Consider the following 22,780-nt stretch of genomic DNA (forward strand, 5'->3'; position numbering starts at 1 on the left):
CTTTAGGTTATACCCAACCCCAAAAACAAGAAGCAGAGAGAGGGAGCAAAAGCCAGAGTGGAAAAGGGAGTGTGTATTTTACAGAGAAAGACAAAGCAAGCGCCGACTTTAAAGTGCATTGAAGACCATCCCTCTGAAGATCCCTGCGAAATTATACAGTTGAGAAGAAACTGCTTGTCAGCTGTTTGTTGAAGACCACTGCAATTCCTCCTGGCTGCTGTGGAGAAGAAGATCTTGGCTCTGTAGCCTCCCCCTCTGATTGGCTGTCACACTTTAGGCTCCCCCTCTTCTCCCTCTCTCTCCCTCTGCTTCTAACCCATTCCATACTGTCCTCGGGCTTACCTGAGCCACAACTGCAGAAACGCTGGATCCCCTCCTCCACACACACATACAAAAACGCTCTCTCTCTCACACACACACACACACTCAGCTTTTCACCTGGAGAGGGCAGGCGCAAGGGACGACATGTGCAGCAGCAGAAACAACAGCAGCAGCAGCAGCAGCAGAAGTCTCTCCTCAGATCTAGCACTGCCTCTCTGAGTTGCCTCTTTCTGGACAGTGGAGAGGAACTCTGAAAAGAGATTTTGGAGCCATTGTCCCTTGGCAAAAACAGGAGAGACAGGGGCAGTGAGGGATCACTAGTCAAACCCGGGATAACAAAGGCAACACACAGCATGATTTTGGGTGAGTTGTCGGTTTTTGGTGCATGGGATTTTGGAGAGGCCAGTCATGCCGTTGGATCACTAATCCCTACTTAAACTTTGGTTACCATTCCACACAGACATCTGTCAGTACTGAGCACTGGCCGGGATGAACCCTTAAATCATGGTTAGTGCGTGTGATTACAATAACAGTGTGCCATTAATATGGCAGGTGTGAATGATGACAGGGAAGGTCATAGTGTTTGGAGCTGGACTGTATCATTATGGGCTGTTTGGTCACATGACCAGGCTCCACCATTCTCACATCCTGCCAGCAGAGGTGAAGTCACAAACATGGCTTCATACCAACTTACTGATAACTAATGAAATGCAAATTTATAGAACAACTTGATATATGATTAATGCATTGCGTATGTATTTCTTTTGGGAATTTGTTACACTAGTACCAGTTCCTATGTAACCTTTCCTTGTAACCATCCTAATCAATGATGAGCATACAAAGAATCAGTCCTTTGCTTGCAGCACAGTATAGCTTTTACTTATTATACAGGGATGATCTGTTCTGAGTCAGCCAGTCCTTTCTTCTTTAGTATTCTGGTCTCATATTGGCCATGTCTGAGAGAGGGGATTCTGTGTGGTCTCTGTGCTCTACATAGTCAGCTTGTACATTCATACAGAGGATGGGAGCTTGCCTTTCTAAGTCCAGTGATATGATAGAAAGAACGCATATGTGTATGTGTGTGTGTGTGTGTGTGTGTGTGTGTGTGTGTGTGTGTGTGTGTGTGTGTGTGTGTGTGTGTGTGTGTGTGTGTAAAATAAGTAACGCAGTGCATGTAAGCTTGTGAAAGTATTCTAGAGTCTTCTAATTTTTGTATGGTCCTGTCTGTGAGACTGTGTGTGCATTTGTTTTAAGTGTGTATGTGTTGCTATGAGCTCGGCCAGAGAGGCCACTTTGTTTTAACGCATGCCTGGGCTGATTCAGGCGCAGCTCTGCTCCTCTACTCTCCCGGCAGGCATGTTTTTCAAGCAGACATCTCTAATGATTATAGGGAGTCATGTAGTCTTAGGTGCGGGAGTTTGAAGTGTGCACGTTGAAGGAAATATATTCCCGTGAGCTAAAGGCTCTAAGCAAGTTATTGAAGTTCATGCTATAGAATGACTGTTCAATGGGGAACTTTCTCACTCGCTCAAGTTTTTCTTTTGTCTGTTTTATATTGAGATTTGTGTCATTTTGTGTCTGTGTCTGTTTTTTCATGTGCTACATTTCCAGTTAATGCAGCCGGTCAAAAGTAAAGAATTCCCTTACTTCATCCTCATTTAACATTTAGGCAAGCAGTGTCTTCATCAGGATACATGTCGTGGCACCTCCTGTGAATGTTATTTGGTCAGGAGATGTTAATAGCAACATTAACTCTCAACTACAGCTGTACCACAGTAACAAACAGTGGGTCAACCTGATCATCAGAGCAATGGTTTGAGCTTAGTGTCGTTATTACACTGGGTCGGTTTTAACTGTTTGGCACAGCATTTGTGATAGAAGTAATAAAAGATGGAATGTGACTTCTGTTGTGCAGTGCCATGTTTTCTGCCTCTGTAGCAACACAGAATGCCGTCAGTATCAGTTCACTGCATGTATGGCAGCTATTTACACCAGAATGAGTCGTGTTTAAAGAGTGGTAATGTACTGTAACTCAGAAATGCCAATTGTGTCTGTTTTTAATCACATCTGATGGTCTGTCTCCCTTGACAGCAGCCAAAAAAGCTGACCTAAACTCCTTCTATTTAAGTTGTCAGTCAGATAGGTATCTTCCATTATGTCTGTCGGAATATTGAGATTTCCCAGTGCCTAACATTCCGCTCCATTTGCATGATGTGGCTGCTGAGCGATTTGACATTTCTGGTTTCTTCCTCTGAAAAGGGTAATGTCATTGTAATGACCTTTACAATTCTGGCACTGGCTGATCTGGACCTCCAATCAGCATATTTCCTGATTATGCTCACTGATATAAATCTGCAAGGTTGTGATAACATATCTCTGACAAATGGCAATATATATCGTTTTTAAAAATTAGTGTGTAAAATATGAATGGTGTCTGTATGCCTGTGTAAACCGAGTGCCTCACTAGCTGTGACTGTATGGCTATTAGTCTGTTCCTATTCCTCGTTTTGTATGACCTTGAGCAAACAACCTTTTCCAGTGCTGCTCTGTCCTTGACATTGTATTCACAAATCCATGATAACTAGCTACGTGGGCAATCTGTGGCCCTGGCAGAGGTCTGCGATAGTGATGACAGTCCTGATGCTGATAATGGCAATGGATGTGTGGTTGTGCTGTACAGATTGCTCTATACAAAGCTGCGGGCAGCCAGTTTAGCTCAGCCTGACATGGGCATGTATTAAAATGTGAGTATGTCATCTGGACAGAGAACAGAGCAAAGTGGCGAGAGAACAATTGCAAGCTGTTAGAGAACATGATCACTGGGCTAATGTTAATGTAGAGCCTCTCGATTGACTGTGGTGTCATTGTGATCAGCCGCCATGTTGTGTAAAAAAAATCTCCTACGCTTCCAGCTTGCGGATGCCTGGAGAGAGCTGCTGGTATGGAATCTACTATTAGATAAGAAATGTCTGTAAAGTCCTCTCACTATCACCCCGAATGTTGCATGATGACTGTCTGACAAGCATTCCTGGGGCATTTGTTTTTTTTAGCTTCATCTCAAAGTGTTTAGGGGAGCTTCAGTCATAATCAGTTCATGTTTGGATGTCGTTCTTTGTCTCATCTATCTTGTTTGTTTGAGTCAGAGCTAACCTCCTGAGCTCAGGGCCATGCAGTCTATCTGCTCCTTTGTCTTTGTGTTTGTGTGCCCACTCCAGCCTCATCTGTCTTAATAAAGTGTGTCTCTTTGTTGACCTGTCTGCATAGCTATTGCTCATTCCGTTCACCCAGCTCTCCATCCCCCCTTCCTCCAACCGCCTGCACACACTCACCTGGTTTCAGAGGTCAGGTCAAAGAGACATCTGAGAATATGTCATTGAGCAGATCAGCAGTTTTTTCCCCCCCTTTTTCCCTATGACTGCTCTGCTCTCTTAGTTTATGTCAAAGTGACAGAGTAATTATAACTCCTTAATGAGTCAGATATTTGGTATGCATAGCACAGTTAGTCCTTTTACGCTTCTTTGCAAATCCAACATAAAGCTGGAACACCTTATTGCAGCTGAAATGTGAGAATCCTGCAGAGAAACATGCTGAACAAATTATGCATTAATACTTCTTGATGCTTTGGCATATACTGAGATATAAACTTTCATAAGCAATTAGCACCTGTGAGTGATAAATCTCGCTAAATCACCGTGTAAACTCACTGCTAAATTGGATGTTGGGACACGTGGGACAGTGGATTCAAATTTCCCCACGTTATTTTGAAGAATATCCCGTTTCCTTTCAGCAAGGATATTTCTTCGGGGGGGATGGCATGACATGGTGCTGTGTGATGAGAAGGTCCACTGCACTTGACCCTGTTCACCTTTCAGTAGTTCATCCATGTGGTAAGGCACTCATTGATAAGACGTATTCTCTTAATCATAATTAGAAACGGCCACACATCTCAGGAGTGATCTAGGATGCAAGATTAATGTGACACTGTGTTGTGTGTGCTTGTCTGTGCGTGTGAGAGGACGGGAGTTTATGTATGTGGCTGGGTAGAAGTAGCAGGAATTACAGCTGTCTTTCTCTTCTCTTCTCTTTTCTTTTTCTGCATCTGGCTCACCCCTGGATTGTGGAGAGGATTCCTCAGTCAAAAAGCCACTATAACAGGTCTCTTCCCTTCCTTCCCAACCCTCCATTGCTGTTCTCTATTGGTCTATTTGTTTATGCTGGAGTGACTCAATGTCAGCAGGTTGTCAATATTGTCTGTGAGAGACTCTAATGAATAGGCCTGTTATTGGACCGGTGGGAAGGCAACCCATTGTGTCTGTGAGTGCATCTGGGTGTGTGTGTGGCCTATCAGTGTATGTAGCACTGCAGAGCAGAGGGAGGTGGAGGTGTCTGTTCTTCTGACTCCCACTGCTTCTTCTGCCTCACTGCAGTGCCCTATGTCAATGACCATTCATTAAAAGTAAAGGCCACAACGGTACAAGAGTACGCATGGTTTTATTTTGTGAATTTGAGTGATGAGGTCTTTTTTACTCAGAACACACACTGAGTAAAGATGATGCAGTTTTTCAGAACAAGCCTACACTTTAATAAAATGTACAGTTTACACACACAAACACGCGCACACATATACCAGTGCCGGCACCTACCACCACCAACAGCTTGGTGCTGTTGTTCTGTGAAGCACAAAAATGCACCTGTGCATGATTATGGTGTCACATTAGTGCATTCACCAAGGCAGCTTGGCTGACTACTTACTGGGAATCCTGGGGCTACAAGACACCTGGGAGTTGAAGCCTGGAAAATGTTCCGTATGCTTCAATAATCAGTCTGATCACAAAGTGGAAAGAGGTACAGATGATTCTTCACACTGCAGCTCTCTAGGGTTTGCAAAATGGCATTGTTACCTTTATCATGTAGAATATTACTGTTGTCTGCTTTGATGATGTGTTTGTAGTATTGTAACTCTAAACTTTCACTCCGATATTTCACTCTGATATAACTGACTGATTTTTTTATTGTCAATTACCTGTTGTTTTGATTAATGTTCATGTTTTGTGACATGCCATTTTTTAGAACTTTGTATGTATTTGGAAACTACTAATGGGCTGAACTACATTTCCAATGAGTACTGGCATGATAGTACATGTGCACACTGTATAGTATATATAATGACATGAGTCAGTATACTGAGGTTTATTATTGTACACGTCCTACAAGTTCAGGTGCACTATAAATGTACGGAAAAAATGTATCACCTATAGCGTCAAAGCAACCGTGCTTGGCTACTTTTAAAAGGTTGACATGACAATTTTTTCAATTTCATTTTACATTTTTTATATCAAATACAACAGTCTATTGCTGCAATGCTTGAAGTAGCATAGTGCCCCCCCCCCGTATTTGGATTTATGAAAATATATGAAATACATGTTAAATTAATGTCTGATCCAGCCCTTGTGTTTTCTCTTTACCAATCATCCTCATCAAATGTAAAAAGTCAAACTGTTTTATCAGTCAACTAATGTGATAATTCAGCAGTGTTGGAAGGTGCATAAATAACAATTTCCCAAACAGCAGCCAAGCATTGCGGCGATAGATGTTGCATTAATCATGCCTGCTCTATTTCTGTGTGCTCAGAAGAGAAGACGGGTAGAAGAGGAGGGAGAAGAGAGAGAGAAAGGCAGACAGATAAAATGGAATGAAAAGTGTCCTTATGAAAGAGAATTACCTCCATGCAGCTCTGGGGGGGGGGGGATTCCTCTGAGTGCTGTTGAGATAGGGTTTCACACAAAGACCCAAAGAGAAATCAATTCTCCTTGAGATGTAGCAAGGTCAATTCGTAGGGGCATGGCTAGAGAGGAGGAAGCTGAAGGCGAGGAGGAGGTGGAGGAAGTTGATTAAGCAACCAAAGAATGAGAGCGCAGGACCAAGTGAATAGTGTAGGAGGAGAGAGACTTAAGGGAGTATTGAAGGGATAAAGGCAGAGAGGAAATGAGCAAACAGTGAGATGAGAAAGACTGCATATGGGGTGGTGTGACAATTTTTCGGTTTAAGCTGGCCTACGGGGAGAAATAGATGCTTCCTTCCAACAGCCTGCATTGAGCTGTAGTCTCTCTGTATCATCTGACTCATGCAAAGAGGAAATGCGAGCAGTATATCCGACTGACACTGTTGGGAATGTCATCCTACAGCCCTGCCTGAACTTTACTTATAGCCACAAGGACATCTCCTCGCTCTGTGACCTCATCCATCCAGCTCTTGCTTTACTAACACAGGGTTAACCAGGCACACAGACTAAATGAATACTACTAGCTTTTGCTTCCAAGAAAGCCTTGAGCTAGCTTTTAATCCTTAATGTTACATGAACAGCTCAAAATAGCCTAAATCTCCACCCCAAACGCCTCCCCCCTGCCAGCTAAATCTGTTCCAATGTGTTTTAATGGTGTGTATAATTGCTGATGGGATGCGGAAAGGCCTGTGAATAAAAAAGGTGGCAGTAGGCTGAGGTCAGACCTGCCCTCTGTGGCATCTTGTCCGTTGACAGCTACCGTAGCTTTGACCAGCAGAAGGGTTCTTTGGATGTGCTTAGTTCCGTGTTGGATGAGAGCCGGAGAAACCTCTCTAGCAGGTAGTTATTGGATCCGTGTGGCACAGGGTTTAGTGCAGCCGTCTGGTATGCACACCTGTCTCCACACAAGTTCTTTCCCTGAACAAGCGGCCCTACCCTTCAGAGAGAGAGAGAGAGAGAGAGAGGGAGAGGGTGGGAGGAGAAAGGACTCTGCCAGGACCTGCAACGTAGCTCCCTGCCCTTGCCTAAGGGGAGAGGAGAGAGGGAGGATCAGGAGGGTGAGGTGCCAGAGGTGTGGATTAGAAGGCTGTAAGGGACACAGGGGTAATGTGGTATCTGAGGTCATCCATTTACAGTGTTACCATGTCTACTTACCTTGAGGCTGGTGTTTGTAACGTGCCGTATTTTGGGCTCTTGGTTTCCTTGAAGAGCAACTTTTTATGAAAAACACATATCTATTGCAGCGATTTTTGTGTTTGTGGTATATAAAGATCCAAGTGCTGATCTTTTCAGGAAGTGTGGAGATGGTAGGCTGGACTGAATTCTCAAATCTACCCCTCTCAGTTTCTCCTAATGCAGTAGCAGTGTCTGTTATGGGATACATGGATGGATGAACTCCTGCTTATATGTTCAACACACATCTCAGCTAAGACTGAAGCTCAGACAGTTGCAGTTGTCTTGGTTCAAAAGAGCACTGATGAATGCTAACAAATGGGAGTCAGAGAGGAAGGATGGAAACAAGCATTTCCATAAAATTAGCATAGTCAGGATCGGTGCACTTGGCCCAATGAGACAGGAATAACAGCATAAACATAAGCGACTTCGCATTGCATTCTTCACAACTGAATAATGTTGGTTAATGTTTGGGCTTGTAATGGGATTGCTTATTAATTTAGCATCAGGGGTTTGACAGCGTGTCTGAGCACAGCAGTAGCCAGCCCATATACATTGTATCAGCAGTGTTTCTGCCTCCATCCTAAATTTTCTCATTCGCGCCTGTGATAGCTTGTGTAAATGTGAGAGATTGTATTTACAGTAGCAAAAGAAGATGGTTTTTGTCACTGTGCTGGACCAATAATCACCAGCCAGCCACTGCCACAGATCTTCATTAGAGGATTAGCTGGCAGGCAGACAGCTTGTGTTCTTTTACTTTTATTGGTGGCCCTGGTTCCAGCACTTTCAGCTGCGGTCTCTCCCCTTCCTGTCGCCTCTACTTAAACCTGTGAACATAGCTGTGGCTCACCTGAGAATCTCACAATCACAAACACATACACACCACACCTACATCTTAATGTATACTCTTTCTCTGTGCCTTTTTGTTTGTCTCAGTCTTTACCCTCTTCTTTTAATCTAATTCTATCTCTGTCTTTCACCCACATATGCTCAAACCCACATGTACATAATGCTCACACATCCTGTCAGTTTGCTCCCTTGGGGTGCATCAGCTGCCCGGTGGGCATTTACACTCAAGACAGAACAAATTAAGGTCACAGCAGGGAGAGTCGAGCCAGCAAAGGACAACATGATCTGCGCAGTGCATCTTTATGTATGCGTGAATATTTTTTTTTTTGTCTCTTGTGACCTCTAAACAGTGGCATGACTCCAGAGAGAGCCATTGTTAAATGGCTCTGGTCCCACTCAAAGGAAAAATGACCCTCATTGCACCATTTTGCAGGATAAAAGGTGCCACCCCCCTTCTTTGAATTCAGGCTAGAAAACAGAGTGATGAATGCTCTTTTGAAGGCTTTTTGATATCACCTAATGAAGACCACAGGATTAGATTCCCTCTTGTGCCTGCTGGGAGTGTTGTGACTCATGTAGGGCTGTTGCTGGCCCGTCAGTGCTGCTCTGATACCTGACGGTTCCTTTTCATGCACTTTGGTGGTGAGCCTACACAGCAGCCACGGATACACTGGAGCAAACTGATGTCTGGTTTTGTGTTTGTGTTTTTGTGTGTTCTGCACCAATTGAAGAACAGGTACTTTTCAAAAGGAAAAGTGCATGTTCCACAGAAAATTGGAATTTCTGCTGCATAAATTTGTATGAATATTTGGGACTTTAATCTAACCTTTACTTTTTTGCTACCATCTAGAAATTTAGAGATGAAAAGTATCTTTGGTGGAACTGCTAACAACTTATAAACAACTCATAGATATGAGATAAATAGGTAGGTAGATAGATAGACAGATAGATGACTTTTACATCTTTATATGTACTGTTGCTCCAGCACTTGACTAGAGGTAGCTATGTTATCATTCTGGCTAGTCCCGGTGGGGTCCAGAAGTTCCAGAGGTCTCATCTCTGCCAACCTGAGCCTCAGACCTCCCCTAAAAGCCAGTATCGCATTCTGCCTCGCTGTGCGCTCCTGTGTAATCCATAGCTGCAGGGAGGGTGACCTTCACAGCAGGCAGCCTCACAGCAGGCTGCGACACAGGCACTCAGCGAAGAGGACAGGCTGGGCAAAAAGGGAGCTGGGGGCAGGACACGGCAGTTCTTAGATAATTACTTTTTCATATTACACTCTCTTCATGTGGCTGCTAGCTTTCTCGTGCAACAGCTATGATGAATATTAAAGTGTTCTTTTCCAAAAGGCTATGTTTTAATTTCAAAAAGAAAACAAGCACATCCATTTAATCCTCTATATATAGTGTATTCCATTTTTAAATATATTGTCATTTTGACACTTGTTCTTTATCCTTTGAAATATCATTTATATCTATCATTTTGTAAATGTTATGGGTTCTAATGGAGTATAGCTCAATCTTGAGTGAAAGTCAAGATCTTGTTGGAAAGAAATTTGTCACAGTCCATTCAGTCATAAAGCCTCTTCCTGCAGTTTGCTCTGTCTTGGAGAAAAAATGCTATTTATCATTTGCTGTGTGCATCCAGTGCACCCTGCTGCCTGTGTAAAGGTGAAGCCAGAGCTAGAAAAAAAGTTATTGACAGTTATGTGAGGAGATGACGCAGCCAAATAAGTCCCTGCTCATGAATGATGCATGTCCCCACCGGCCCTGATGGAGAAAGAGAGCAAAACTGGATGACAGCTGGGGTGCTGTGTGTGCATGGTGCAGAACAAGGTGAGACTCTTTATGGTACAGTCCAGCACTCTCTCCCTCCTTGTCTTTCTCTCTATCTCTTACTCTCAACCTCTCCCTTTTTTCTGTTTATCCTCCATTTCTTTCTCATGCTCACTCCCTCAAATATACACAATATCAGGGTTAGTCAGTGGAGCTGCTACTCAAAAATCTCCCCTGAGCCTATACAACAACAGAGTGACCTTAAAATGGTCTGCTCTAATGCGCTGTCTCTCTCTTTCTGCCTTTACTCCATTGGTTTCTCCCCTTGCCTTGTCATCCTTTGGTTCCCTATTTCTCTCTCCTGCTCTCTTTTTGCATCTCCCTCTCACTGAGCCCCTCTATTTTCGTCGGAAACAATCACTGTATTTTCCGTCTCACTGCCCTGTGTTGCCGCAGTCTGAGACTCTGATAGCAGGGGAGAGAAGCAGACAGATGAGGGTGAAGGAGGTGCGCGTGGAACGTGTGCAACACGCAGGGCAGGAACAGGAAAAGCTACATAATGGTTTGTTGTCATCGTCACTGTAGCGTCACATCTGTCTGTCCTTTTAGCAGCAGCGGAGCACCAGCTAGCACACAAAGCTACACTGTCTGCATCACCAAGGCTTTCCACCACACTGTCAGTGGCCTCAAGTGCGTGTGCACAGTGACATGTACAAGCATGCAAACTATATGTGCACACTTCTTCACTGCTACTGAATGAAGACACTTAGAGTTGCTGTTATTTGGCTACGTGTGCTATGCATGCCCGGAATAAGACCCCATGGGTTAGGCAAAGAATATAAATCTTATCCAAGACATGAGCAAATCTTTAACTCTGATGCCATAGCTGTATAAAGCTTTGGTCAAATATAGAGTAGCTCCAAGAACTACAGTTGCAGCCTTTGAGATACGCATGGCATTTTATCACAGTACACATTTTCAGAATAGTAGCAACTGGGCAAAAATAGGGGAGCGAGATGGAAATTAAGACAGTAGTCTGCTTGTTTCCTGTGGCTGTTTTTATTGTTGCAGATACAAAGCAGTCTACCAGCTGATCCTCTTTGTGCTCTACTTTGGACACATTCACAAACATGCACACACACACATATATACATATGTCAGCACTGGCCTTAGGGGCTGCATCAATAGTCACTGAATCTGAAACTCTGACTTGTCCCATTTGCTTGGTCCAAGACAAACAAGAGAGGGTATTACTTGGAGGATAATTGCTGGTGATAAACTACCTCTTCAGACACGACTACATTGATCTGGCCAGAGCGTTTCTGTAAGGGAAAGTAACAGTGATAGATCTCTGCACTTTACGAACAGACCCAGCAAGCATTTGAATAAAACATGTGCATGGGAACAACATTGTTGGGGAAAGCCATTAAGTCTCAGATTAGTAGCAAGTGGCTAATGCAGTCAGTTGGTGTTTAAAGCTGTGCAGCCCTACACCACACAAACAAGCACATCAATCTAACAGTGTGTGTCAACATGCTGCATGATTACCATGCTAATCCCAGAGCAGCACACAGGAGACCACAGGAGATCATTACAATCAGACAACAGACTCGAATATAGTCTCAACTCAGATGTAGAATTCCTTTTCACACAAACACATATTAATATTCTCCATTTTACAGACCGGTCGTAAAATTATGTTTTTGACAATCAGCACAATGTAAACAGCCGCTGAAACTCCTGTTGTGCTTTGCCAGTACAAGTACGCACACACACACACACACACACACACACACACACACACACACACACACACACACACACACACACACACACACACACACACACACAAACAATGCATCTCAGCAGTTGCTATTCAGGCACCAATTTTATAGCAGTTCAGCGGTAATGTCATGTAAATGTGTTGTGAGTGTTAGAGATTTCATGGTGTGTTAGTGGAGCAAGGAGAGCCTGGAGGGTGGGAGGAGGACTATGTTGTGTGTGTGTATGTGTGCATTTGTATATTTGAAGGGTACATAGTGTTCAGGTGCTGTGGCACCGAGTCAAGACCCCTTCAGTTAGTACTAATTTTTATGATAATAAATGATAGTTATAATGAATGCAAACATAAAGGTGGGAAAAAAGAAAGGACAGGTGTGTGGTGGTGGTGCTGGTGCTGGTGCTGGGGGGGGGGGGTTACACTGAAGATGTTGAATGAATTTAATGGACTTGGTTTAAACCAATGTTTAATGTGAAAGGCCAGTGTGCCCATGAAATAATGTGTTGCTACCTAGCTTTCACACCTGATGTGAAAAGTAAGGTCATTTTCTCAATAAAAGATGTTGCTGCGCCTTTCTGTGTTTTTCATGTGTGAGACAGACTCTGACCAGATATTCCAACAGTTTTTGTGGCCAAAATAACTAAATTATTAATAATCTAGTGATAGAAGTTTTAGATCACCTAAAAGTTTTAGTTTTAGGTGATAGAAGAAGTTATACTTCTGGTGTTTGGTTTGGTTTTATTTTGTTATAAAACAACCTACACATGACACACTTATCCAAACACTGACATCCACATTGACACACATTCAATCCAAGATACAACAATCAAATGAAAAAACACAAAATACAACATAAAGCAGAATAAAACAAGCATGAACACTATATAAAATATGCATGCATAAAATTTAAGTTTGATACAGACTATAAGTCAAAATAACTTATTTCCATATGTTGTCCCAAATTGTCTGTATAACAAGGTTTTTATTAGGTCTGCCATGATGCAAAGTCTATCCGGTCAAACCTTTGGCCTTTTAGATCATGAATATGTCTGATTAAATAAAAGCTTCTTAAAATACCTTTTCTCCTTGCTTTGATTTAGAGTTGGAGAACCTTTTCCTTGTTGATGACCAGCACTGTAAGGTTTCTTATCTTTACATATGAAACTGATTGTGCACTTGGCCTCTGCATTTGTTTAAACTAAATTAAACTTAGAAATCCATATTTACTTTTATGAAGCATGTCCGATGCCACTAAAAAGCTAGCATTTTTCACTCCAACGAAGAAAAAAGGAAGGAAGTTAATTTTTAGTTTGTCAGAGTTTCATCTGTGTCAGAGAATCCAAAATAACATAGTTCTACATATTCATACCAGAACTTGGCATAAAAAAATAAAAAATCTGAAGCAGCAGAAAATATCTGCGAGAACAGGGTTAGTTGGAACGCTTTAGCTGTTTTTGTTTAAATAAACTACATTCAAACGCCAAATAAAACTCAGAGACTACCCTCCTGTTGTTGATGGATTAAGCTGCTTTGTTTGACAGTAAAACCTGAAAGCATTAACTGAGCACATTAATTATGTCATTAGTAAATCTATCCAGTCTGTTTAAAACAGACTTTGTGACATACTGCGCTTTGTGGTTTGTCGTTTCTGATGTGGAAGCCCCATTACTCCCACATATTTTTTTCAGCTGCACAACACGACATTTCATTCATATTAATCCTGAAAAGATGTAAAAAAAAAATAAAAACATCTTTATAGATTAGCTATATCTAGGCAGGTCGTGAAGCATCTATCACATTCTGATGATAGGACAAGCAGTAGCAAATTTAATATAATGAGTCAGGATTACGTGTGGCACGTTGACACTTTCGAGCCTTCCCTTTTGCAATGTTGTGCAGATTCGGGATATGAGTACTTCTGTGTGCTTGTCATCTTCCTTTATGACCTGGTCTCCTTAGGATTGGAAATGTGCTGGCGCTGCACATCTGAGTTCTTTCACACATCCACCTCCATACACATAGACACACATGCACACTCACTCACCATGGTACCATTGGGCTGTCCTCCAATATTAATACACAAGGCAGATGATACTGTGGGACTGCATGCATGTCACACTGTCACAGCAGAGCAGAGGCGAGCCGAGCAAGAGAGAGAGAGGGAGGGGGGCTAATTTTGGATGCATGGCATGTGGGGTTAGGATAACCATCTTTTCTGCAGCTCTCCTCCACCACACTGTTTGTTCAATTACCATTTACTGCAGAGAAAGAGAGGGACACAGAGAAAGAGAGAGAGAGGGAGGGAACAGAGAAAGGGAAGAACAAGGGCGACGGAAGGAAAGGAAGAGGAGGAGGTGGAGGAGTGGTGCTCAGTGATGCAGGGGATGAGGAAGTAGATGTGAAAGAGTTGGAGAGAATAGAGTGAGTACAAAAACAGAGGGAGAGAGAGGGAACATGCAAAACCCCTCTGTATACAGAGGTAGGGAGAGAGCAGAAGACATGGGGTTAGATGTGGTGCAGAGCTGACAAAAAGAAGAAGAGCACACTGTCACATAAAGGTGTCAGGCACAGTGACATGTACTTACATGACACCGTGACATCCCTGCTCAAAAATACCAGCTGTACATGCAACAGAATCTCATATGTGCTTTGCTTCAACTTGCACATTAATAGATGTAAAATCTGTGCAACATAATTTCCTTGTATAACAGCTTCAGCTACGTACATGCAGGGCTTCTGTTATGAAACACCGCCACTGTTTCTGCTTTGGTAAGTGTCATAGCCTGTGAGTGTAGCTTTAAAAAAAACCTTATTCAAACAGACTATTCCCAACTCTCTGCATGGAGTCCCATCCGTGCCAAATTGAGATATACCGAGATGTAGCTTGATCCACCAGCTCCTCTCATCAGTTCTCCCCCTCTTTCCTGCATCTTTCTTTTTTAAATCCTAATCCCTCCCTTCCCATCTTTCTTCAACTCCCCCCTTCCTCCACAGTCTGTGTGTGTGTGTGTGTGTGTGTGTGTGTGTGTGTGTGTGTGTGTGTGTGTGTGTGTGTGTGTGCGTCTCTCTCTCTCTCTCTCTCTCTCTCTCTCTCTCTGGCTGGCTGGCTCTGGCTCCAGTATACGGAGCAATTACAGAGATGATATCCACTGTCAGTCAGCAGCTCATAGATGAAGCTGGGCCTCTTTAACATGCTAATGGAACGCCAGATTCAATCAGGCCTTTGTATGGCAGAGGGTAGGGCAGCACTGCTCATTAAAAAATAAATCATAATAACAATGAGGCCCAGGCTGCAAAGGCAAGCAGCACCTAAGCCATGGCACTGAACACCCTCTTCTACTCTGCTCTCTCAGAAAACACTGCTGGACGATCATCCCTCTTTTCTACCCATCCTCCTTTTGCCCTCCGATCTTCAGACAAACCAAGGAGTCAGACTGGGGCATGGGGGGTGGGTGTGAGTTAGAAGGAGGAGGTGAAGGAAAACAGGCAGAGTGCGTGAGGGTGCAGACCTGTAGCTTTGTGTTAAGAGACACACACGATCAACCAAAACTATATATATATATATATATATATATATATATATACACACACACAGATATATATCCCATTCACCCATTGAAACGTGTAGCGTGTAATGTTGTGGCTAATCTGTGTATGATATAAAATATAAAAGTTTTAGCAATCTTCTCATCTAACTCTGCCAGAAAGCAAAATGCTGACCTTTAAGTTCAGTATCTTATTTAAAATAGCACTGCAGTGATCTAGTATTTCACTTTCATGAAGAATGGTCACAATTGATGTATCAGACAAGTCTCTCAGACTCCTTCCAGTGCCATAGAGAACATTATACAACTGTTTTCACAGGCTGAGTGGTACTCCCCATGACTAGTCAACTGAGTTTTTCTTTGGAAATTGGTGGAGCTGCCCTTTAACTCTCTTTGAAGGTATGTGATCATATGGCCCACCAGTTCAGGACCAGTTTTGCCCATCGCCAGGTGTCCCTGCTACCCCTCTCTTAAGTTATGTAATGACTCTGAACATTTCAATGACCCTGCCTACAGTAAAGTGTCCTTAAATGTTAGTGTGAACTGAGGAAATGTTTGGCCATAGGACAGAATATTTGCTTCAGCAGTGTTTTGATTCACAGGGGTGAACCTCTGATGTAATTCAGCTGTCACATTTAACAAGCATATTGCAGCACATTCAGTGTCTGATATCCTCATTACTCTCATTACCATGCTGCTTTGGATAGCTTTTCAAAAGCCTAGCACTCCTTTCATCCACCGTATGCTTTGTTTAAGATCTCTCCACGGAGGTGTGATTTGTGGATGCTCAGTGCTCATGCTTTATTCCTCAAGCATCAACTCTGGAGAATGCCAGTTTGTGTATGAGTTTGTGCGGGTTTATGTCCACATGTCTATAGACTGGAGATTTATTACAGCCAAAATCAACCAGAGCTGACTGAATAATGCATCACCTGCTATCATGAAAAAATGTGCTGAATATGCCTCAGCTGAGCTTGATGGTGTGGGAGGTGGTATGAAAAAGCAAAAAGATTACTCTCGACTTAGCTTCTATGTATGAGACAACGGTGGGAATTGCTCTCTACTTTGAAAAATGAGCTCAGGTCTGGTTCAAGGAGGTTTCCCTCTTTCATATAGTGAGCTTTGCCAGGGGAATTAGCATCCATGGGGGATTTTTGTGTGTGTTTCTATCACAAGTCTCAATTACACTATGGTGGTGCTCACTTTCGGCACAGAATTTTAAATTTCAGTTGTTGTTTTAACCTTTAAAAAATGCTTGGTGGCTTGTCCGGATTCTCTGAGTGTGCACAGCTCCCCAGCTGCCTGCCACACTTTACAGGGGGAGGTGATGGATGCTGATTTAAACAAAAGTGTCATTTGTGGTCACACCAATGACAAGTGACATTACGGAAAAGACCCCCAGCACTTAAAGAGATTGGGCCGTGAACAGAGAGGTTAAACAGAGAACACTATATTAGAGGACATGCTCGTTTGTTAGGCTACTCCATGTTCATAGACAATACACTGCAGGGCTACAATGAAAGCAGTGGCCATCAACCATAAAGTCTCCTCCCCCACTCTATTAGGCTGATAGCATATTACCCTCTACCCTCCCTTGGGAATGGAAGATATGAAATGGACTGGCAAACACCAGGCAGGAGGATATTATGGTTGGTGTTGTTCAAACAGCGCAGGTTAATTTTTAAAAATCCCACATACACCTTCTACCAACCCATCATGTTTCCTTCTTTTCTCTTCAGCCTTAGGGCTGGTGGTCTAATCTTAGAGAGAATCTGCTGCCTTTGTTGCTTCTGTTCGAAGTGTATTTGGGTTGATCCAACTGTTAGTGGCTGAGTGATAGAATTCCATACCTGAGGGCACAGGTTTCTGGGAGGTGCATGGGAATAAAGTCGCTGGCTATTGTTCCACTTGGGTGTGTGACCACCGCCTTGAACAAGAGAAGAAGGGGAGAAGATGGGAGAGACATGTGGGTTTGGGTGGGGGCTGGCTGGCAGGGAACAAGGGGGAGCGGATCTGAACAGGCTGCAGAAAGGAAAACAACCAGCAAAAGAGAACAGGTGGAGAGAGGGGGAGAGGCAAAGAGGGTACGTGTTCCGGTGTACTGCCTTCTCAGACGAAGAATGTCACCTTGTCCTCTGTTTTTCTGTCTCTCCCTCTTTTTCTGGTTTTCTCTCTCCATCTCTTTATCCCTCTGTTTCTGTTGCAGTGCACTGATGTACAGACAGCATTTTCTCTCCCCTTTCTACCAGTAAGTCTAACCTGCCCCCGCTACAGTGGATCACTGTCTTTCAACAGACATAACAAAGCAGTGCTCCGGTTTCTCCTCCACTGCATTCCAGCAGTCCATCCATCACTGACTAAGACTTTGCCCTTAGCCAGTGACATTCAGACACATCTCTGTTGGACAACTCGGTGATCATCTTACAAACCTGACTGGCTGTCAGCCAAGGGAGCATTCATTACAAAAGAAAAATACATAAAAAGATAGAAACCTGAGGAAGAAAGAAAGCAGACATTAGGAAATTCAAAGAAGACAGGGGTCTTGGAAGAGAGGAATTTGGAATCTGCTGTGAAGCTTTTCGTCTTTTTAGCTGCCGGATGACAGATGTCAGTTCATTCCGTTTTAAGGGGTAATCACTGAAACTACTGAAACTTCTGGGCTTTGCAGAAAAATTACAGTTGACCAAAACATGTACCAATGTGAAATATGGGAACTGTACACTGTGGGAACTGTTGTTTGTTCATTTGTTTGTATGTACGCTTTTTCATCTCAATGTTCCCTATAGCTTTTTGTAAGTATGGAAATATTGAGATATATACTCCACCAAAAAAATCTGTCTTTTGAATCTCAAATATATTAGTCTCAAATAATAAAAACTTCGTCACTTGCTGAGGATGGCAGCTTATATTGTCAGCTTAAATTCATAGTAGTTAAAATGTATTCAAATAGTGAGTCATAGCAAAAATGATCAAATGTCCATAGAAAATTCTCATACCACTACAACAAAATCCTACTTTTTACAGCTGCCATCGTCTGTGAAAAAGAAAGCTACACACTTTTCAGAGCTACCTTCCAAGTATACAAGCAGTGAGTATTTGATACTCAAAATATGCATTTTGGGTGGAGTATTCTTTTAAAGGTCCAGGTTTAGAATTAATGTTACATAAAATAGGGTTAGCTATGTAACCATGTGGGTCAGGATTAGTGCTAAGGTTAGGGAAGTTAGGGAATGAATGTAAGCCCATGCACTGACAAGGGTAACCACACAGGGGTGTGTGTTTGCGCATATTTGTGTGTTTGTTTTATGCACCAATTGTGACCCTCTCTGTGTGTGAATGCTGTAACAGTGCTGTATGCCTTGTCTCCACAGTCAGCCTGCGTTGAGCTATGCTGCACTGTTCTCTCTGTGTTCACTTTATCCTTGGCTGTCCTCTCCCATTAGCCCTGACTGCTATTTGTCTGTCATTACTGACCTCAAAACAGCACAAACACTCTCCATCACCACAACCACACGCGCACACACACATGCACGCACGCACGCACGCACACACCCAGGCTGCACTTGCTGAGCTTTGCACCACTAAATGATTATGGGCCTGTACTATAGTTCAAACTTAATTACATGGTATGCTTTCATCACACAAGGTGCTATAGAGATAAATATCCCATTGGAATGTAATGAGACTGAGGCCAATTCAGACATTTTCATTAAATCTATTAATCCTGTCCTGAATGGGTTGGTGCAAGTTGCAACATGAAGCCCAAAGTATCATCATTATCAGTGCTGCCATTGATTTAAGGTAGGAGCCACACACAAACAGGATATCAGTCATGCGGGAAGGGATGGAACTGTATCATTTTACTAGCCCACCTTAACTGCCCTTGGATGAATAGATACTACAGATCCAGTGTGAAAAGAAAAGGAAAATGAGTCAAAGGATTTGGCTTTACTGAGCTGATCGGCACGCTACAGCATATCTACAGCATAAATCAGGAAGGTCGCTGGCTGCTCTACAGAGATCAGGGATCTGTGTGCATGTGTGTGCATGTCAGTGTGCAAGTGTGTCTCTGTGTTTGTGTGTTGTACCAGCACACAATCCCTCAACCCACAAGCAACAAAAGCCAACACTCTCCAAAAGTTCAGTTGCTGCCGGATGAGGAGCCAGCAGGAGATTTATCTGAGGGATTAAAGGGGTGTGCATCTGCTTCTGCGGCTCAAGCATGTGCACTGGCTCTAGTGTGTATTCTGTCTATTGTGGAGCTGAGGGTTGACAGGCAACGTAGGCAGGGGTATCAGGGGCAGACTGTCTTCACCCTCATTCCATGGCATTATTTTTGCATCATGCTTCCTCCCTTAGCTCCCATCTTTCTTCTCTCCATCTCTTTTGGAATCCCCAGTCAGCTCTTCTGTGTCTACCAAAGAGACAGACGGGCAATTAAACCCTCCCTGCCTTGATACAGCTACTTAGGAGAGATCAAGGTAGGATCTTGGAGGGGGGCTTTTTGGGGCCTGCAACTGTCATATTATCTCACTAGGGTGTCATTACCACCCCGTCCACTCTGTCATTATGCACAATACTCACCTTGGGGAGAGACTGAAGGTTTACCCTTCCTTAAATCAAGTATATCTGTATTTAGTGTGTGTTTTTTGAGGAGCTGGTGTGTCTGATGTTATTTGTTATGGGTTATATATATTTTGGAATAGAAGCTGCTCTTGAAATGGACCTGTCTGGAATTAAGTTCCCTGATAAGATTGCAAAGGGCAGCCTGACTTTCTGGTGTGTGTATGTGTGTAAGGGAGGCAATGATGAACTTACACTAATTGGTCCTTTTACCTAAAAATCTAAACTATGCGTATGAGATTTGGGAAGCTTTGATCGTTAATGTGAAGCTGTTTTAACTTTGTTTGACCTTCATGTTGCTGGTACTTGGACATTCTTTAAAAAATTCTAGCCACAGAGCATAATACCATGCGTGCTGCAGGCTGTACTTTACTCCTACCTTACAGTACAATGAATGCAGTAAATTGCTGTTCTCCAAATTGGTAGGTTGGGTAAAATCTAAAAGACCTGCAATTAGAGGGGAAAGTTTAACACCATCCCACACAGACACAAACATGTTGCCCGCGCAGTTACGCTGCACAGATGCTAACAAAACAATTCAGAAGCAAAGCTAATATTCATTTGTAAGCCATTTAGATAACACATTGTTTGTGTGTGTGTCTGTTTGAGTGTTTGTTCATGAGTCTCACTGTAGTGCGTAGATCTGGATTAAGGATTGATACTTAGCACTGTGCTGAAGTCTTGAGCAGCAACCGTTGTATCATATCACAGAAACTAAGCTCTCGAGACCCTTTTACACTAACCAATATACACACAAATGCACATACTTCCAGGAATACACACACACACGCACACACACACACACACACACACACACACACACACACACACACACACACACACACACATCTTAAATGCAACACAAATACAAACAGAGAAGCCAACTGGCTTTTGTGGTAATCACACAAGTTTCAGTTTTCCCAGCTTCTCCTGCATAATCCTCCCATTAAACCGTAGTATAACACCAGCAGTTCCAGGCAGCAAATCAAACAGATCTTTATCTCCATCCACCTACCTTGTGTGCCTGTATTAACCTTCATAGGAAGCTATAAATTAGCATACTATGATTAGAAAAGATGGGGGAGATAAAGTTTAATCGGAACATGCAGTTTTTATGTTTCATAATCATTTTCAGGCGCTAAAGTAAGAACTTGAAATGGCTGCTTTGAAGTTTACAGAGGGGCTCAGCAGCACACTCTTGTGGTCACTTACAGTCAAGCCTGCTCAGGTTTTGGGGGTTTGGTGGTTTTGCTTGATGGCGTGAAGGTGGTGGCTTGTTGCCTTCCGTGATGAAGTGCATCACTCCCTGTGAGTCTGACACTATGAGTCCTTAATTCATTTCTAGCAGAGGCTGAGGCAGCTATCTGGATGAAGGATGGTGCTGCCACAGCTGTCTGGGAGGGGAGCATCCAGGCAGGTAAGCAGCTCAGGACACAGCTGCCAGACAAACACTCAAGACTAATGACCTGCATGGCACTCTGTGCCTCTGTGCAGGATCTTAAGGGGACAGGTGAGGCATGAGGCTGAACCAGTTCTTTCAATGAACATGACGTGGCATGTGTATGTGGGTGTGTGGAGGCAAACTTAAAACAGAGTCAAATGCTTTATGATGGACACAGGTATAAAGCCATTGAGACATGTGAGTCAGAGGAATGTTGCCTTGAATGGGCCTGACTGGATAATCCTCTACATGTGTACAACAGAGTGCACTGAGGTTTAAGTGTGTCTTACAGACAAAGTTAATTCAGTCTTTGTCACTGTGTGTGTGTGTGTGTGTGCGTGCGTGCGTGCACAAACTTGTGTCTTTCATGTGTATGTTCATGCATTTGTCTGTTGCTCGTGTATGTATCTGTCAACCTTAGTGTGTCTGTGCTATTTTCTATGTACAGTTCAGCAGGGCTTTTGGCAAGGCCTGTGATCCTGTTGATTGCGCTGGTGGTCAGGTGAAAGGGAGGCACAATGTCCTGCTGGGCCTGAGACTGGAAGGGAATACTGAATGGAGCAGGGCCAAATTTTCATTCTCTTTCTACCTCTTGGACCCTGTGTCCGCACTCTATCGCGCTGCCTCCACTGCTAAAATGAATTGGCTATTCCTATAGTCCTGGGCACAGCTGTGTACAGCACAGAATACACACTGAGCGGATCATGAGGGAGGCAACAAATGAATGTAAAGTGAGAGATGAGAGAGAGAGAGATGGCAAGAGAAATCGAGAGAGACAGACAGACAGATGGCTAGTCATCCGTCACACACTACAAACCATATGAAACAGTAAACCAGGAGGGATGTAACAGAAAAATCTGACAGCTTTGCCTGACCACAAATACTGTAATAATAATAAGCCAGTCATTTTAGGTCATGAGAATTCTCTCTTCAGTGGTTATAAAATAGTCAGGCACCCACAGTTTTTTATCTCTGCCATTAGTTTGTCAATGTGCAGACAGCCACCATCCTCTGAACCGTCAGACTGGGACTGAGGAGCTGCTAATGGTGTTCCTACAGTACGAGTCTAGTGTACTCTGTTGTGTGTGCATGTGTGTGTGTGTAAGAGAGAGAGAGAGTGAAAAAGGAGGTGTGATTAGAAACAATGTTGGGGGTTATGTTGAGAAAGCTCCCAGTGCACCTCCCGGTGTCTTTAAATCATCTCACTGTTTTCGAGTTCTCTCAATAATGTATCCATAAGCCGAGAGCAGGTTTTCTCAGGCTTTAGAGTCGGCAGTTAGTCTGAAATTTAAATGCCATGCATGCACTAGATCAATAAAGTAAATTATGAAAACTGCACAGTTAATCACTAAAGCCAAAGCTTGCCACAAAATTTTGAGATGCCAAAAAATATTTCTTGGTTGTCGTTTACTTATATTAATCCCAGTCAGGTGCTGTATTATCAAATGTTTTGAATCTTATCCGTGTTTCTGTTGGTCACATTCCAACGTC

General features: G+C 43.1%; 1 protein-coding gene across 1 annotated transcript in view; it reads left to right on the plus strand.

Moving 5' to 3' along the window:
• The first annotated feature begins 379 nt into the window (after positions 1 to 379).
• Positions 380 to 22,780, plus strand: part of znf385a (zinc finger protein 385A) — a 56,800-nt gene continuing 34,399 nt past the window's right edge. Inside the window, exon 1 of the mRNA XM_040153391.1 lies at positions 380 to 684. Within this exon, the coding sequence (XP_040009325.1) occupies positions 675 to 684 (10 nt within the window). The 5' untranslated portion in view covers positions 380 to 674. The remainder of the gene's footprint in view (positions 685 to 22,780) is intronic.

Source organism: Xiphias gladius, chromosome 18 (assembly GCF_016859285.1).
Source record: "Xiphias gladius isolate SHS-SW01 ecotype Sanya breed wild chromosome 18, ASM1685928v1, whole genome shotgun sequence".
Taxonomy (NCBI): domain Eukaryota; kingdom Metazoa; phylum Chordata; class Actinopteri; order Istiophoriformes; family Xiphiidae; genus Xiphias; species Xiphias gladius.